The sequence below is a fragment of the Coregonus clupeaformis genome, chromosome 29, assembly GCF_020615455.1.
Source record: "Coregonus clupeaformis isolate EN_2021a chromosome 29, ASM2061545v1, whole genome shotgun sequence".
Classification (NCBI taxonomy): Eukaryota; Metazoa; Chordata; class Actinopteri; order Salmoniformes; family Salmonidae; genus Coregonus; species Coregonus clupeaformis.
This window is the reverse complement of record NC_059220.1, coordinates 12,746,057-12,765,647: the sequence shown is the minus strand read 5'-3', so window position 1 is coordinate 12,765,647 and position 19,591 is coordinate 12,746,057. Positions and strand designations below refer to the sequence as shown.

Genomic DNA, 19,591 nt, shown 5'->3' with positions numbered 1-19,591 from the left:
CAGTAAGACAAAAATAATGGTGTTCCAAAAAAGGTCCAGTAGCCAAGACATCAAATTCTAATTCTATCTAGACACCGTTGCCCTAGAGCACACAAAGAATTACACCTACCTCGGCCTAAATATCAACACCACAGGTAACTTTCACAACGCTGTGAATAATCTAAGAGACAAGGCAAGAAGGGCCTTCTATGCCAACAAAAGGAACATAAAACTCAACATCCCAATTAGGATCTGGCTAAAAATACTTCAATCAGTTATCGAACCTATTGCCCTCTATGGTTGTGAGGTCTGGGGTCCACTCACCAACCAAGAATTCACAAAATGGGACAAACATTAAATTGAGACTCTGCATGCAGAATTCTGCAAAAATATACTTTGTGTACAACACAAAACCCCAAACAATGCATGCAGAGCAGAATTAGGACTATACCCGCTAGTTATCAAAATCCAGAAAAGAGCTGTTAAATTCTACAACCACCTAAAAGGAAGTGATGCCCACACATTCCACCACAAAGCCCTCACCTACAGAGAGATTAACCTAGAGAAGAGTCTCCTCGGCCAGCTGGTTCTGGGGCTCTGTTCACAAACACAAACAGGCCCCACAGAGCCCCAGGACAGAAACACATTTAGACCCGACCAAATTATGAGAAAGCAAAAAGATAACTATTTGACACACTGGAAAGAATCAACCAAAAAACAGAGCAAGTTGGATCGCTATCTGGCCCTAAACAGAGAGTACACAGTGGCAGAATACCTGACCAATGTGACTGAACTCAAATTAAGAAAATTGACTATGTACAGACTCAGTGAGCATAGCCTTGCTATTGAGAGAGGCTGCCATAGGCAGACCTGGCTCTCGAGAGAAGACAGGCTATGTGCCCACTGCCCACAAAATTAGGTTGAAACTGAGCTACACTTCCTAACCTCCTGCCAAATGTATGACCACATTAGAGACATATTTCCCACAGATCACACTGACCCACAATCACAGCAGCAAGATTTGTGGCCCGTTGCCATGAGGAAAGGACAAGGGGGGAGAGAGAGAGAGAGAGACAGAGAGAGAGAGAGAGAGCAAGACAGAGAGAGAGAGAGAGAGAGAGAGAGATAGACAGAGGGGGGGGGGGGAGGGAAAGGGGGATATCTAGTCAGTTGTACATCTGAATGCATTCAACTGAAATGTGTCTTCCGCATTTAACCCAACCCCTCTGGGAAGGCTACATGCTATATCAGAGCGAGAGAGAGAGAGAGAGAGAGAGAGAGAGAGAGAGAGAGAGAGAGAAGGGCTACATGCTGTATCAGAGAGAGAGAGAGAGAAGGGCTACATGCTGTATGAGAGCAAGAGAAAGAGAGAGAGAGAGAGAGAGAGAAGGGCTACATGCTGTATCAGAGTGAGAGAGCGAAAGAGAGAGAGAGAAAAATAATTCAAATAAACAAAATCATGAACCAATCAAAGGACTCATATTTACAACATTGGAAAAATGAAACAAAATCCCAAAGCCGACTAAATTGTTATCTGGCTCTGAACAGAGAATATGAATTGGCTGATTATCTCTACTCTGTAAGAGATACAGTGGCTTGCGAAAGTATTCACCCCCCTTGGCATTTTTCCTATTTTGTTGCCTTACAACCTGGAATTAAAATGGATTTTTGGGGGGGTTTGTATAATTTGATTTACACAACATGCCTACCACTTTGAAGATGCAAAATATTTTTTATCGTGAAACAAACAAGAAAAATAAAATATAAAAACTATTCACCCCCCCAAAGTCAATATTTTGTAGAGCCACCTTTTGCAGCAATTACAGCTGCAAGTCTCTTGGGGTATGTCTCTATAAGCTTGGCACATCTATCCACTGGTATTTTTGCCCATTCTTCAAGGCAAAACTGCTCCAGCTCCTTCAAGTTGGATGGGTTCCGCTGGTGTACAGCAATCTTTAAGTCATACCACAGATTCTCAATAGGTTTGAGGTCTGGGCTTTGACTAGGCCATTCCAAGACATTTAAATGTTTCCCCTTAAACCACATCCATCATTCCTTCAATTCTGACCAGTTTCCCAGTACCTGCCGATGAAAAACATCCCCACAGCATGATGCTGCCACCACCGTGCTTCAATGTGGGGATGGTGTTCTCGGGGTGATGAGAGGTGTTGGGTTTGTGCCAGACATAGCGTTTTCCTTGATGGCCAAAAAGCTCAATTTTAGTCTCATCTGACCAGAGTACCTTCTTCCATATGTTTGGAGAGTCTCCAACATGCCTTTTGACGAACACCAAACGTGTTTGCTTATTTTTTTCTTTAAGCAATGGCTTTTTTCTGGCCACTCATCCGGAAGGCCCAGCTTTGTGGAGTGTACGGCTTAAAGTGGTCCTATGGACAGATACTCCAATCTCCGCTGTGGAGCTTTGCAGCTCCAGGGTTATCTTTGGTCTCTTTGTTGCCTCTCTGATTAATGCCCTCCTTGCCTGGTCCGTGAGTTTTGGTGGGCGGCCCTCTCTTGGCAGGTTTGTTGTGGTGCCATATTCTTTCCATTTTTTAAATAATTTAATGGTGCTCCGTGGGATGTTCAAAGTTTCTGATATTTTTTTATAACCCAACCCTAAGTCCATTATATGAAATCCAAATAAAAATCCAATTAAATGACAGGTTGTAATGCAACAAAATAGGAAAAAACGCCAAGGGGGATGAATACTTTTGCAAGGCACTGTACTTTAACTATTTGCACATAATATGACATTTTAAATGTCTTTATTCTTTTGGAACTTGAGTGTGAGTGTAATGTTTCCTGTACATTTCTATTGTTCATTTCACTTATGTTTATTATCTACTTCACTTGCTTTGGCAATGTTAACATATGTTTCCCATGCCAATAAAGCCCTTAAATTGAATTGAATTGAACTGAGAGAGAGAGAGAGAGAGAGAGAGAGAGAGAGAGAGAGAGAGAGAGAGAGAGAGAGAGAGAGTGTACATTTCCCATGCCAATAAAGCCCTTAAATTGAATTGAGAGAGAGAGGAGGGCCACATGCTTTATGAGAGAGAGAGAGAGAGAGAGGAGGGCTCCATGCTTTATGAGAGAGAGAGAGAGAGAGAGAGAGAGAGAGAGAGAGAGAGAGAGAGAGAGAGAGAGGCTACATGCTTTATGAGAGAGAGAGAGAGAGAGAGAGAGAGAGAGAGAGAGAGAGAGAGAGAGAGAGAGAGAGAGAGAGAGAGAGATATAGAAAGAAAGAGAGAGATAGACTAACCACTTCTGGGAAAATTGGAAAACACTAAACAAACAACAACACGAAGAGCTATCTATCCAAAACGGAGATGTATGGGTAAACCACTTCTCCAATCTTTTTGGCCCTATAACAGAGAACAAACAGCTAAAAAATATACATGATCAAATGCAAATCTTAGAATAAACTATTAAAGACTACCAGAACCCACTGGATTCTCCAATTACATTGAATGAACTACAGGACAAAATACAAACCCTCCAACCCAAAAAGGCCTGTGGTGTTGATGGTATCCTCAATGAAATTATAAAATATACAGACCACGAATTTCAATTAGCTATACTTAAACTCTTTAACATCATCCTTAGCTCTGGCATCTTCCCCAATATTTGGAACCAAGGACTGATCACCCCAATCCACAAAAGTGGAGACAAATTTGACCCCAATAACTACCGTGGGATATGCGTCAGCAACCTTGGGAAAATCCTCTGCATTATCATTAACAGCAGACTAGTTCATTTCCTCAGTGAAAACAATGTACTGAGCAAATGTCAAATTGGCTTTTTACCAAATTACCGTACGACAGACCACGTATTCACCCTGCACACCCTAATTGACAAACAAACAAACCAAAACAAAGGCAAAGGCAAAGTCTTCTCATGCTTTGTTGATTTCAAAAAAACTTTCGACTCAATTTGGCATGAGGGTCTGCTATACAAATTGATGGAAAGTGGGGTTGGAGGAAAAACATACGACATTATAAAATCCATGTACACAAACAACAAGTGTGCGGTTAAAATTGGCAAAAAACACACATTTCTTTCCACAGGGCCGTGGGGTGAGACAGGGATGCAGTTTAAGCCCCACTTTCTTCAACATATACAGTGGGGAGAACAAGTTTTTGATACACTGCCGATTTTGCAGGTTTTCCTACTTACAAAGCATGTAGAGGTCTGTAATTTTTATCATAGGTACACTTCAACTGTGAGAGACGGAATCTAAAACAAAAATCCAGAAAATCATATTGTATGATTTTTAAGTAATTCATTTGCATTTTATTGCATGACATAAGTATTTGATCACCTACCAACCAGTAAGAATTCCGGCTCTCACAGACCTGTTAGTTTTTCTTTAAGAGGCCTTCCTGTTCTCCACTCATTACCTGTATTAATTGCACCTGTTTGAACTCGTTACCTGTATAAAAGACACCTGTCCACACACTCAATCAAACAGACTCCAACCTCTCCACAATGGCCAAGACCAGAGAGCTGTGTAAGGACATCAGGGATAAAATTGTAGACCTGCACAAGGTTGGGATGGGCTACAGGACAATAGGCAAGCAGCTTGGTGAGAAGGCAACAACTGTTGGCGCAATTATTAGAAAATGGAAGAAGTTCAAGATGACGGTCAATCACCCTCGGTCTGGGGCTCCATGCAAGATCTCAACTAGTGGGGCATCAATGACCATGAGGAAGGTGAGGGATCAGCCCAGAACTACACGGCAGGACCTGGTCAATGACCTGAAGAGAGCTGGGACCACAGTCTCAAAGAAACCCATTAGTAACACACTACGCCGTCATGGATTAAAATCCTGCAGCGCACGCAAGGTCCCCCTGCTCAAGCCAGCGCATGTCCAGGCCCATCTGACGTTTGCCAATGACCATCTGGATGATCCAGAGGAGGAATGGGAGAAGGTCATGTGGTCTGATGAGACAAAAATATAGCTTTTTGGTCTAAACTCCACTTGCCGTGTTTGGAGGAAGAAGAAGGATAAGTACAACCCCAAGAACACCATCCCAACCGTGAAGCATGGAGGTGGAAACATCATTCTTTGGGGATGCTTTTCTGCAAAGGGGACAGGACGACTGCACCATATTGAGGTGAGGATGGATGGGGCCATGTATCGCGAGATCTTGGCCAACAACCTCCTTCCCTCAGTAAGAGCATTGAAGATGGGTCGTGGCTGGGTCTTCCAGCATGACAACGACCCGAAACACACAGCCAGGGCAACTAAGGAGTGGCTCCGTAAGAAGAGAGAGAGAGAGAGAGAGAGAGAGAGAGAGAGAGAGAGAGAGAGGAGAGCAACATGCTGTATCAGAGAGAGAGATGAGGGCTACATGCTGTATCAGAGAGAGAGAGAGAGAGCTACATGCTGTATCAGAGAGAGAGAGAGAGAGAGAGAGAGAGAGAGAGAGAGGCAACATGCTGTATCAGAGAGAGAGAGAGAGAGAGAGAGGGAGTGCTTCTGTCACCAACCAAGGAGGGCCTACAGCAGCACCTAGATCTTTTGCACAGATTCTGTCAGACCTGGGCCCTGACATTAAATCTCAGTAAGACAAAAATAATGGTGTTCCAAAAAAGGTCCAGTTGCCAGGACCACAAATACAAATTCCATCTAGACACCGTTGCCCTAGAGCACACAAAAAACTATACATACCTCGGCCTAAACATCAGCGCCACAGGTAACTTCCACAAAGCTGTGAACGATCTGAGAGACAAGGCAAGAAGGGCCTTCTATGCCATCAAAAGGAACATAAAATTTGCCATACCAATTAGGATCTGGCTAAAAATACTTGAATCAGTTATAGAACCCATTGCCCTTTATGGTTCTGAGGTCTGGGGTCCGCTCACCAACCAAGAATTCACAAAATGGGACAAACACCAAATTGAGACTCTGCATGCAGAATTCTGCAAAAACATCCTCCGTGTACAACGTAAAACACCAAATAATGCATGCAGAGCAGAATTAGGCCAATACCCGCTAATTATCAAAATCCAGAAAAGAGCCGTTAAATTCTATAACCACTTAAAAGGAAGCGATTCCCAAACCTTCCATAACAAAGCCATCACCTACAGAGAGATGAACTTGGAGAAGAGTCCCCTAAGTAAGCTTGTCCTGGGGCTCTGTTCACAAACACAAACAGACCCCCACACAGCCCCAGGACAACAACAACAACAACACAACTAGACCCAACCAAATCATGAGAAAACAAAAAGAGAATTACTTGACACATTGGAAAGAACAAACAAAAAAACAGAGCAAACTAGAATGCTATTTGGCCCTAAACAGAGAGTACACAGTGGCAGAATACCTGACCACTGTGACTGACCCAAACTTAAGGAAAGCTTTGACTATGTACAGACTCAGTGAGCATAGCCTTGCTATTGAGAAAGGCCGCCGTAGGCAGACCTGGCTCTCAAGAGAAGACAGGCTATGTGCACACTGCCCACAAAATGAGGTGGAAACTGAGCTGCACTTCCTAACCTCCTGCCAAATGTATGACCATATTAGAGACACATATTTCCCTCAGATTACAGCGATCCACAAAGAATTCGAAAACAAATCCAATTTTGATAAACTCCCTTATCTACTGGGTGAAAAACCACAGTGTGCCATCACAGCTGCAAGATTTGTGACCTGTTGCCACAAGAAAAGGGCAACCAGTGAAGAACAAACACCATTGTAAATACAACCCATATTTATGTTTATTTATTTTCCCATTTGTACTTTAACTATTTGCACATTGTTACAACACTGTATATATACATAATATGACATTTGAAATGTCTTTATTCTTTTGAAACTTCTGAGTGTAATGTTTACTGTTAATATTTATTGTTTATTTCACTTTTGTTTACTATCTACTTCACTTGCTTTGGCAATGTTAACACACGTTTCCCATGCCAATAAAGCCCTTAAATTGAAAAATTGAAATTGAGAGAGAGAGAGAGAGAGAGAGAGAGAGAGAGAGAGAGAGAGAGAGAGAGAGGAGGGCAACATGCTGTATCAGAGAGAGAGAGAGGAGTGCTACATGCTGTATCAGAGAGAGAGAGAGGAGGGCTACATGCTGTATCAGAGAGAGAGAGAGAGAGAGAGAGAGAGAGCTACATGCTGTATCAGAGAGAGAGAGAGGAGGGCTACATGCTGTATCAGAGAGAGAGCGAGAGAGAGGAGGGCTACATGCTGTATCAGAGAGAGAGAGAGGAGGGCTACATGCTGTATCAGAGAGAGAGAGAGGAGGGCTACATGCTGTATCAGAGAGAGAGAGAGAGGAGGGCTACATGCTGTATCAGAGAGAGAGAGAGAGAGAGGAGGGCTACATGCTGTATCAGAGAGAGAGAGAGAGAGAGGAGGGCTACATGCTGTATCAGAGAGAGAGAGAGGAGGGCTACATGCTGTATCAGAGAGAGAGAGAGGAGGGCTACATGCTGTATCAGAGAGAGAGAGAGAGAGGAGGGCTACATGCTGTATCAGAGAGAGAGAGAGGAGGGCTACATGCTGTATCAGAGAGAGAGAGAGGAGGGCTACATGCTGTATCAGAGAGAGAGAGAGAGAGGAGGGCTACATGCTGTATCAGAGAGAGAGAGAGGAGGGCTACATGCTGTATCAGAGAGAGAGAGAGGAGGGCTACATGCTATATCAGAGAGAGAGAGAGGAGGGCTACATGCTGTATCAGAGAGAGAGAGAGGAGGGCTACATGCTGTATCAGAGAGAGAGAGAGAGAGAGAGAGAGGGCTACATGCTGTATCAGAGAGAGAGAGGGGAGTGCCCACCTGCTCCAGCATGTCCTTGGGCAGATCCTCGTGTTCGTCCATAGTCAGTATGGCCCTCTTGATCTCCTCATTGGTCAGCTTCAGCCTGCAACACAACAGCATCATCATTACCACAGAGGACTACTGTACATCACATCTAAAATGGTCAATAGGAGAGGACACCAGTTTTACCAGTTAATGTCTTGTTATTGATGTGTTTACAGTTTGTTTTAACATCCATGTTATGTACTGTTCTATATGTGTCGCCTCACACAATAATCAGTAAGTCAATTTAGAGTTGTAGTATCCATTTTGAAAATCACTGTAAGTGTCAGTCATAAAGAGAGTAAAGTCACGAGCTAAATAACCTGTCCCGAACACTTAGCAGTTGCAGAAACAAAGAGTCAATGTTTTAAGCTACTAGCCCCCAGCCAGCCTGAGAGAGCAGGTGGCAGACAGCCTGAGCCTGAACACTGAGACTCCACTGGCACACCAACACAATCATCATGTGCCAGGAAACCAATGAACACACAGTTAGTTCTAAAAGACTTGGGCAGAAACACAGGGTAGCTCTCCACACACACACGAACAGACACACACACACAAGGCTGTAAAGGAGCTAGTCCTGAAGCACTAGCCTACCACCGCAGACCACGGTGCTTTCTGGCAGGACTTTGGATGTCTCACATTCAGCATGCCTGATTTAGACACACACTAATGACAGAGCAATTAAGGTTCAGTTATGACAATATTATTAAATACATATATGCCTTATTCAAAGTGTTGGCTAAGAGTAAAAAGGCATGTTAATGCATAACTTATCTCACTTTGCATATTTTCAGGTCTGCAAGTTGGCAAATGGAATGAACCACCATTTGTAACCATAAAAATTGAATGAGACAGGAAGCAATAAAAATAGCTGAATCCCTTAAACATCTAAGTTTCATTCACAGTTGTTAAATTGAGAATGATAGCTACATGAAATTAACTTTGTAGAAAAGACACAGCCCTCTTTGTTTGTGGTTGCTGCCATGGAGACCAGGGAGGACAGTAATGAAACAGAAAATAGTTCCTGACCAACATCATTCCATTACAAAAATACATATATCATTCTTGGCTGTACTTGATGCTTAAACACATCGTCAAATATGAAAACATTTCTCTCAACTCGAGTCGAAATTGATGTAAATACATAATTGCTCAAATGGTAGAGTAAATCTGCATTTAATGTAACTTGGCTGTGTACAGTAACAGAGGTGTGTGTGTGTGTGTGTGTGTACGTGCATGTGCATACATGCGTGTGATGAGAGAGCCATTTCAAGCACCCATCAGATGGATACAATCACAATAAGTGATCTCCACTACTATAAGTAGGACATACTTCTGCCATGTTGTCATGGGGTAAAAACTGTCAATTACTAACCGAGAGAGGAGGATGTTACAGTTCTGGGCTCTGCGACCGTCGATGACTGACAGCTCCTTGACCTTCTTGGAGGTCACTGTGTCATCTTCAGACTCTTTCTGGACGGAGAACATTTGGGAGGGAGGGAAGAGTTGGAACATGAACAGTAATCCTCAGTGGATTACATCCAACAGCTGAACTTTACGTTGCATTCATATAAACACACAATATTATATCATTTATCATACTTAGGCACTTTCGGATGAAGGCTAGCATGCAGAACACAACAACGTCTTGTTGTACTACTGTATATGACCTTAAATGACACACTAACAGAGCTAGAGTTTGACTGCGTTACTGTTTAATAAACACACAATTGTATATCATTCATCACACTTAAGCACTTTTGTATGGAGTATTTGCTGAACGCAGTAAAATCTTGTGACTACATGACCTTAAAATTACTTTCTCTGGGAGAAAGAGCCACACCCAGTACACCAGGGTTGTATTCATTAGGGCACATTCAGCAAAACATTTTGCAACGGAAAACAAAAATGAGTGTTTCTTATCCATGTAATCCCTCCCTGTTTCAGTCAGTTTTCATTTAGTTCCTAATGAATACGGACCATGAATAACAGTGCCCCAAGGCTGTTTGGTGGAGGGCTGTGGCTGACTCACATCTGCATATTTTTTAGCTGTTGAACAACGGCAATGGGAACAAGTGTTTTTATTAAGGCTTCTTCCATTTCCCCACCTGCTGTCTCATATTATCTCCATAAAAACGATGGTGCATAGTAACCGGTCAACAACAGGCAAATAGACACCAGATAGGGACACACACACACACATAAACACAAAAAGACTAGACACAATACCCATATGCATGCACCATAAACCTTAACAAAAGCCCAAGATGCACAGGAGACCACAGTATGAACATAAAACAGCAAATTGTTACTCTGACTGGGTCAGTATTTGAAACTGCCAAATGGAGGGCAGCTGGGAAACAGGCTGTGGGAAATGGTGTGTTTGGTGAATAAGTGCATGTGTTTATTTGGGGGGCTTCACTCAAAGAATACAGGAGAGATTTGTTTTTGGAAAAAGGATATCTGGCACTTTTTATAGTTGCAAGACTCCAGCTGCTTGCAGAATTGACTGCGTGCCACAAAACCAATTTGGCTAATTATGCACAGAAACATCTTGAAATGGTAACCAATAAAACTGAAATAGTTCATTCAAACAACGTGGTAGTGTGTTTAGAAGTATATTCTAAAAAGACATCATCTAGCTATTGACTGAAAGAATGAATGCACAGAAACACTGAGGCTGCAGGAAGACATTTCACCTATCGACACAGCACACACACACACACACACACACACACACACACACACACACAGAAATACACACACACACACACAGAAATACACACACACAGAGAAATACACACATGCCCACCAATCCCCATGCAGACATAAACAGGACAGAGTCGAGTGAGAGAGAGAGAGAGAGAAGCGTACGATGAAGGACGGTAACGAGCATGAAGACAGACACGTCGCAAAGGCAGAGCAGGGTAAAGGTCACATAGAGAGGTCAGAGGTCACTCACCTTATTGTTCAATGTTAAGAAGTCCTAAACAGGCGAATGGGCAGAAAGCAAGGAAGATGCAGCATTCATTATTATTAATTACAAGATGCAGTAGGCTATGTATGGTGAATTACAGCAAAAAAAGGGCCAGCTCAGCAGATCAGTGATGCATTTGTTTGTGAGGACAAGCAGAATCCTGAGTAGCAGAGTGAGTCAGAGATGCAAATAACTGTGTTCAGACACATCATAGACAGCATGGCTTAAAACTCATAAAGTCCTTATAAGACTAAAGGAATTCCATGCAACTTTATTTGTACCCTTAAGGGCAGTTAGTAATGGGAATAGGGCCCTAGTATAACCTTTACAATCACAGTCTTATTAGGTTGGTTATGGGAAAAGCTATCTGGAGGATTTCAATTGAACTACAGTAGACAATGTGGACATATAGAGGCTTAGTGAAATATGCCTCACTTCGCATGCAGCACTAGTAAACTATCCAAGGACCATGTTATCAGTATGGCTACTTCCTGTTGCAAACATTCCTGTTATGTCTGGTTCCCCATAACACTCACAAGGTACAGTGAGGGAAAAAATTATTTGATCCCCTGCTGATTTTGTACGTTTGCCCACTGACAAAGACATGATCAGTCTATAATTTTAATGGTAGGTTTATTTGAACAGTGAGCGACAGAATAACAACAACAAAATCCTGAAAAACGCATGCAAAAAATGTTATACATTGATATGCATTTTAATGAGGGAAATAAGTATTTGACCCCCTCTCCATCAGAAAGATTTCTGGCTCCCAGGTGTCTTTTATACAGGTAATGAGCTGAGATTAGAAGCACACTCTTAAAGGGAGTGCTCCTAATCTCAGCTTGTTACCTGTATAAAAGACACCTGTCCACAGAAGCAATCAATCAATCAGATTCCAAACTCTCCACCATGGCCAAGACCAAAGAGCTCTCCAAGGTTGTCAGGGACAAGATTGTAGACCTACACAAGGCTGGAATGGGCTACAAGACCATCGACAAGCAGCTTGGTGAGAAGGTGACAACAGTTGGTGCGATTATTTGCAAATGGAAGAAACACAAAATAACTGTCAATCTCCCTCGGCCTGGGGCTCCATGCAAGATCTCACCTCGTGGAGTTGCAATGATCATGAGAACGGTGAGGAATCAGCCCAGAACTACATGGGAGGATCTTGTCAATGATCTCAAGGCAGCTGGGACCATAGTCACCAAGAAAACAATTGGTAACACACTACGCCGTGAAGGACTGAAATCCTGCAGCGCCCACAAGGTCCCCCTGCTCAAGAAAGCACATATACAGGCCCGTCTGAAGTTTGCCAATGAACATCTGAATGATTCAGAGGAGAACTGGGTGAAAGTGTTGTGGTCAGATGAGACCAAAATTGAGCTCTTTGCCATCAACTCAACTCGCCGTGTTTGGAGGAGGAGGAATGCTGCCTATGACCCCAAGAACACCATCCCCACCGTCAAACATGGAGGTGGAAACATTATGCTTTGGGGGTGTTTCTGCTAAGGGGACAGGACAACTTCACCGCATCAAAGGGACGATGGACGGGCCACGTACCGTCGAATCTTGGGTGAGAACCTCCTTCCCTCAGCCAGGGCATTGAAAATGGGTCGTGGATGGGTATTCCAGCATGACAATGACCCAAAACACACAGCCAAGGCAATAAAGGAGTGGCTCAAGAAGAAGCACATTAAGGTCCTGGAGTGGCCTAGCCAGTCTCCAGACCTTAATCCCATAGAAAATCTGTGGAGGGAGCCTCGAAACCTTAATGACTTGGAGAAGATCTGCAAAGAGGAGTGGGACAAAATCCCTCCTGAGATGTGTGCAAACCTGGTTGCCAACTACAAGAAACGTCTGACCTCTGTGATTGCCAACAAGGGTTTTTCCACCAAGTACTAAGTCATGTTTTGCAGAGGGGTCAAATACTTATTTCCCTCATTAAAATGCAAATCAATTTATAACATTTTTGACATGTGTTTTTCTGGATTTTTTTGTTGTTATTCTGTCTCTCACTGTTCAAATAAACCTACCATTCAAATTATAGACTGATCATGTCTTTGTCAGTGGGCAAATGTACAAAATCAGCAAGGGATTAAAAATACTTTTTTTCCCTCACTGTAGATGACTAATTTGAACAGACCTAAAAAAGATAGCCTGGTCCCAGATCTGTTTGTGCTGTCTTGCCAATCCGTATGGTCATTGTCATCCTAGGTGTTGGCAAGACAGCACAAACTGATCTGAGACCAGGCTATAAAAAAAAGCACTGTAATGGCCTGATATCCCTCTGAGCCAGTTCCAGACAATGTGTTGAGAAGTGCTGCTGGAAGGATTCAGTTACGGAGTGCAATGGCATGCATGTGTTTATCACTAGCAAGCAGTATTTGCTGGAACAGCATGGTCGGTGGTCATGGAAACGCTCCGAGTAGTTACATGCAAATTGTTTTGGGGTCTTGTATCTTGTCCTTAAGGGTGAATTGCTATATACTGAAATGCCATTTCCCTACAGTAATACTTTGGTATTTAGGTGTTAGACTGTACCTGCTGTCTCTGGTATGCAGAGAAGGTCTTCTCGATGTCCTCAAGGTCCAGGATTTTGAAAACCTTGATGTCATCGACGTCCGTCCACACAGTGCCCTCCAGCTTATTCTGCAACAAATCAAAACAGCCCCCATCCATAACTAAGACTGTAATAGCTGAGTCAATTACAACACAGGCCATACATACACCCCTGGAACTCTAAAGGTTACTACAACAACATAAAAACACACCCAGGGCTTGTTTGCTATATTGATTTCATGCCATTGTGCAAACAATGCAAGAGATAAAGCATTGGGCCTTCCTTATCCTTCATTACCCCTGGCCACTCTGAGGTGTAACTACAAAAAAAACTATTTTCACTCCCTCTGTTATGGACAGAGATGCACAAAACATGTCCCAAATGGCACCCTATTCCCTACTAAGTGCATTAATTTTGATCAGGGTCCATAGGGCTGGTCAAAATTAAGGGCTGGTACCTGACTAAGCAGCACTCACTGACCTCAGCCAGCTTGGCCCAGTTGAATGACTTGAGTGGGTTGGAGGGCTGGGGGATGTTCTTCTTCTTAAGCCCAGGTCCCATTGGAGCTCCAGGGGGAGGAGGGAGACCGAAGGGAGCCATGCCCGGAGGCGGTGGGGGTCCACCGGGTGGAGGGGGTGGTGGTGGTGGTGGAGGCATGCCCTGAGTGAGTGGTAGAGGGGCTGGGGGCATGCCAGCCTGCATGGGAGGTGGGGGTATGGGACCTCCAGGGGCCCCAGGTATGAATGGAGGACCACCAGGAACACTTGGATTTGGTCTCTGAAAACGATGGGAGACATTGGGATGTACATTCGATTAGTACTGGACGTACTACAACATTATCTATGTTCCATAATGGAAATCCTAGAAACACTCTGTACTAGCTAGAGCAGTTCTAATCAACATATATTGACTTGGAAGAACATCACAAGGCAATGTTGTTGTGTGGATGTTCATGTCTAACTGTGCTCTAATCAAACATCCTGTGTATCCGCTCCTAAATTGAGCTAAGGGGAAAACCATGCGGTTTGGACAGTGAAGGACGCTGGCTAGCTAGTTTTGCAAGCTATTTACCAAGGACAGCAACCGCTGTCATCTGGAGGACTATTGAAAATGTGTTATTGTTTTGGTCTTTGCACAGTTGAATTATTTAGGCCATGTGTTGTTTACTTCAATTCAGCTTTTAGCTGTGAATGTGTTTGTTTGATGTTTGAACAGAACCACAATACAAATATGTTTTTAACGTTTCCTTTTTATCCTCAAAGGTTTTTGTTGCATTGTATCCACATTTGTGGTTGTATTTGAGTTTTTAAATTGTCAAATAAATCCGAAAGAAGACATTAGCCTGGTCCCAAATCTGTCGTGCTGTATAGCCAACTCCTATGGTTGTTGTTTAGCATGACAATGACCATAGGAGTTCGCAAGACAGCATAAACAGATCTGGGAACAGACTACGAGGACAGAGGCCATGTTTGATATTCAACTGTGCCATAACCAAAACATTGTGCATTTATTCCTGATTGGAAAAGCTAAAGGGAGGAGGAGGATGTAAAGATGTGATTGTGTAACGTGAAATTACAATGCATTTTCTAATGCAATTGTATTTTCTATGTTTTTCTATGGAGTCTTGGAAGATTAGCCCTATCGTGAACTAGAACAGAGATCTAAACAAACAAACGTACAGTGCTGAGGTCATGCAGCTGGGCGGAGAGGTCGGCCACTTGCTGCTTGACCTGCTTGTGCTCACTGGACTCTTTCTCCAGCTTCTCCTTCATCTTATTCAGCGTCTGCATCATGTCCTCCTTCTCCTGGGTCTTGGCGTCACATTCACGTTCCTTCTTGTCAAACTTCTGCTGCAGCTCATGGTGGTCTGAGAAATCAGACCAGTTCAGACCAGATCAGATCAAACCAGACCAGACCAGATCAGAGCACACCAGATCAAACCAAACCAGACCAGACCAGAGCAGTCAGCAGTATGATGATACACAGTACAGGAGGGTCTGCCTTTCGACAGTTCCATTGCTAATAGAAACCAGAGACCATTAGTGTGTGTACCTTTTCTCATTTTCTCAGCCTGTTCTTTCCACTGTTTGACTTCATTCTCGTTAACCAGCCTGAGCAGAAGAACAGAGGAGGTTAGGCTAGGTATCTGAGGTATTAAGACATCACAACACCACTGCACAATCCCACTAGGCATTACATCCCACTGAGGTTAGGCATAGGCTTAGTTATAAAAACAGATTCATTAGACAAGTCATTGGTGATCAGAGTTAACAACAGGGAACCTGTAAGCTTCTTCTAAACCTAACCAGAGACAGTCAGACTTTATACCCAGAGTCTGATTGAGATTTGCAAGAGGCAGCTGCAGGGGGTTGACTGACGTTTCTGTCTATGTGTGTTTGGAAATGTACATCTCACTGACTTCTTCATCCAAAAACCAGATCAAAGTGCTTTCACTATGGATTAAGAGTTTGGGATTATATTTCCAAAAACAAATTATGAAAATCCCGGTAAAATCCACAAAATGACTTGCTGATTTGTGGCGAGTATTAAGGGATCAGGGTATTCATGCTAGACCAGCAGATAGTATTGAAAAGGATTGTAAAATGAAGGAGATCATGGGAAATACAGATATATAGAAATGCTATGATTTACATTTAGTATTTGTGATGTACAGTACCTTGATCAAGAGTGATTATGATTATGGCCACTGTATTAAGCCGAGGATAAGATGAACTCATGAGTGAATATACAGTACAGATTTTAGTCATGATCACCATATTTGGGTTTAAAGCCATTTCTAGAACGAAGCATGTTAAATAACACATGGAGATTTACGATGAAGACAGTCGGTGCTCTGCCGTGCGAGGTGGGGAGGACGTCAAACCGACTCAAACATGTCAAAACATTTATCCCCCTCTTGTTCCTCTCCTCTCACTCACATTCGCACCACGTTCTTCACGTTGAAGTTCTCCAGAGGGGTGACGTCAGGGTCATGACCTTTGTCGTTCTGCAGGACGATCTGCTGGACGATACGGTCCAGGAGGAGCCAGTACTGCACCGTGTTCCCACTACGCTTGTCTGTGAGAAAAGAAGAGATCACTTTATTAATACACAAATGGAACATTTGATTGCACCAGCCAATGCATACGCAACAATGAAGACCTAGGGCCTGTTTACTGAACACAAACTAAGTATAGTCCTGGAGTAAAACGCATGTTCAATGGAGATTGTCCATTGAGAGTGCTTCTTAGTCCAGTACTAGGCTAAATCCATGTCCGGGAAACAGTACCATACACATAGCAACACATTAAGGAGATAGTCTAAGTGGAGAGATCAGGCTGAAGTCAGCTCCCTCAGGACAACATAACCATAGCTAAAGCAATGTGGAGGAACAACATTACCGCTATAATGTAGAAAGTTCTTATCGACAGATAGAATACCTTCTAGAGAGAAATACCTCACATAGGCAGAATTCCAACAATAATTTCCAGATATTTAGAACTCCCTAGAGAGGACGTAATTTTAACATCCGTCCTAAAAAGGCATTAAAAACACTGATTTATAACCACTTTGGATCCCTCTGAGAAAAAAAACTGTCCAGTTCTCAAAGATATAAAATGAGGAGAGGTCTGAAGAGTCTTGGTGAACTCAAACAACTTTAGAGAAATGGTGGACGGCAAGCAGCACTTACAAGGCATAAGGAGACAGTGTTGTAAGACAGATATAAAGTGTGGGTGTGCATCTGTGTGGCTCATCTTCTTCTTTATGAGTTCAAACACTTGTGTGGCACTTTTTGTGTCAATGTGCACCTGCAACAACAACAACAATGTGATATTAGTGGACAGAGAAATGACCATTGTAAACTACATGTACTGTATAGGTCAATCGTTACTCACGGTGTCAAAGCGTTTTGCCAAAGACAGTTCATCCTCGTTTCTCAGCATCTCAAAGAAGTCCAAATGCCTGGAAGACAACAAACACCTCATGGTCAGACACAATCTACTGCAGTTGGGTATGACAGTGTGGTCTAGATCTGAAATGTACTATACCAGTCTTGACTTCACTCACCTGTCTAACGTTGAGTTGTCGTGGGACCTCAGTTTATCGATGACCGGCTGGATGCCCAACATAAGGAACTCGTACCTCAGGTGAATTCTGAACTCAAAGCTTGACTGCGGAGTACAGTACACATAGCAGTTAAGACTCTCTGAAGACAACCAACACGACCATAAGAGGGTAAAGACTTAGAGAGGAAGAGGAGCCCTCACCTCCCCTGCTCCCTGACTGAGCACTGCATTGATGAAGGACATGATGGCTGTTTTCAGATTGACCTCGTCCCTGTAGCGCCCCGTACTCTTGTCCAGGTCATTCAGCAGAGTCTAAGACAGGAGCATAGGAGAGAAAGAAGGACTAAGCATCAGTACAGACATTGTTATTCTAGGTGTATGGACATAAGAAAAACATTGCTGTGGTCGCAAACACAACACTATTTAGAGTGACGCCTGAAAGTTCAATATGTTGAGTGAATGAGACCATGCAACATAACTCTGGGACAGTCTTAACACAGGGTTAAGGAAAGCCTTGGGGTAACACATTACAGTGTGAAAATCCCTAGTGAACGCTTGGCTACAGTGATGTCTATGAGGTATAGGTGTCTGTCCCTCCACCTGGAAGCGAGTCCTTTCGCATGCAAACTTCTGGTAGTGCAGCATGGCCTCCAGGATCTTCCTGTGGCCTCCTGGCACCAGACAAACAGCGCCCATGATCTCCAGCACCGCCACCTTGGTCTTGACGTTCTCAGTGGCCAGGCTCTGGGCAATGATGTTGATGCTCTCTGTGTGAGAGAGCACATGGGAGCGGCCCTGGGAGTTGTTCATCAGAGCCTTGATGCAGCCGATCAGCGACGTGTGGATCTGGGATTCGGTGGTCTCGTAGTCCATGCTCTTCAGGAAGTTCAGGATGCAGGTTAGGCCGTCCAGGTCGATGAACCGCGTCACAAACCTTTAGAGGAAGAGGAGGATTGAGGTTAAAGGTCAGAGACAGAAGCAGCATCGAAATGGCACCCTATTCCCTATGTAGTACACGATTTATGACCAGAGCCCTATGGGCCCTGGTCAAATGTAGTGCACTACGTAGAGAATAGGATGCAATTTTGGATGGACCCAGAAACAGATAACATTTACTATAAATACCATTCTGTTCCTGAACAATACACAATCAGTGACTACTACACCCCTCTTTTACTTTGACGAGAGAAACTAATTTCGTAGTTGACTGGGTTTCATTAGAAAATGGAGAGATGGAAGCTATAAACATTAGTGACAGGTGTATGGGAGTGTGCGTGCGTCTGTTCGTATGCATGTTCAATATAAGCTAGTGGAATTGAACAGTGGAAAAATAAACATCTTTAGCCAGCAGTCAAGCACCATTTAGCACAATAACACAGGCTGGAGGAAAACAGAGAAAGCACATTGGTTACAGACTACCATAACACTTGGGAGGGGTTAGAGGTCAGAGGTGAGAAGGGCAGTGTTGACCTAACCTCTGGAGGACCTTAAGGAGAAGACGTATTATGCCACGTGTGTGTGTGTGTGTGTGTGTGTGTGTGTGTGTGTGTGTGTGTGTGTGTGTGTGTGTGTGTGTGTCTGGCTAGTCTATTATGTGTGAGCTACAGGGCTGTAATATCATATTAGTGCAGTGGTGTTTGGACTGGAGAGGGAAGTGGCAGCATAATGAATGAGCTGGGGCTGTTGAATGGCTCTCAACACGAAGTCTAGCCTATTGATGAATCATATTAGATCACTCTAATGACGATGAATGGACTCTGGGAGACTCTAAGCACAGTGAATTAACCCAACCTCCTTTGTGCAAATAGCAGACTCACTAAGGCATTCTCTGCACTGTTGGGAAGTGCCTGTAAGTAAGCATTTCACTGTTAGTCTACACCTGTTGTTTACGAAGCATGTGACAAATAACATTTGATTTGATTTGTCATCCTCTATTATGACTTATAGAAAATAGAATATGAGTTTATCAGAATTAATGACTCAGAAAATAAAAGGAAACTCTATATCATGTTATCTACATGGATATTATTACAATGGGTCCTTCTCACAAGCAAGGCTATCCAGTGAAGTAACGTCGCACTGCAATTCTTCAGTTTTCGGCCTTCGGTTTCACAAACACATACTGTACATAGCGCACATCATAACTGAATGCATGCATATGAGAACAAGTATGCATGAAAAGGAGCATGAGT

At 43.3% G+C, this 19,591-nt stretch overlaps 1 protein-coding gene across 5 annotated transcripts in view; it reads right to left on the bottom strand.

Moving 5' to 3' along the window:
* daam1a (dishevelled associated activator of morphogenesis 1a) overlaps positions 1 to 19,591 on the bottom strand; it is a 69,384-nt gene that overhangs the window by 9,893 nt on the left and 39,900 nt on the right. For 4 of the 5 annotated variants that reach the window (XM_041854836.1, XM_041854838.1, XM_041854834.1 and 1 more), the window contains 13 exons: positions 18,000 to 18,333; positions 17,601 to 17,711; positions 17,401 to 17,504; positions 17,229 to 17,295; positions 17,024 to 17,141; positions 16,272 to 16,410; positions 15,385 to 15,443; positions 15,012 to 15,199; positions 13,813 to 14,109; positions 13,314 to 13,421; positions 10,758 to 10,781; positions 9,171 to 9,268; positions 7,769 to 7,853 (listed from right to left, as the gene is read on the bottom strand). In XM_041854836.1, the coding sequence (XP_041710770.1) occupies positions 7,769 to 7,853; positions 9,171 to 9,268; positions 10,758 to 10,781; positions 13,314 to 13,421; positions 13,813 to 14,109; positions 15,012 to 15,199; positions 15,385 to 15,443; positions 16,272 to 16,410; positions 17,024 to 17,141; positions 17,229 to 17,295; positions 17,401 to 17,504; positions 17,601 to 17,711; positions 18,000 to 18,333 (1,732 nt within the window). The remainder of the gene's footprint in view (positions 1 to 7,768; positions 7,854 to 9,170; positions 9,269 to 10,757; positions 10,782 to 13,313; positions 13,422 to 13,812; positions 14,110 to 15,011; positions 15,200 to 15,384; positions 15,444 to 16,271; positions 16,411 to 17,023; positions 17,142 to 17,228; positions 17,296 to 17,400; positions 17,505 to 17,600; positions 17,712 to 17,999; positions 18,334 to 19,591) is intronic. The other variant, XM_041854837.1, reaches the window with a different exon arrangement.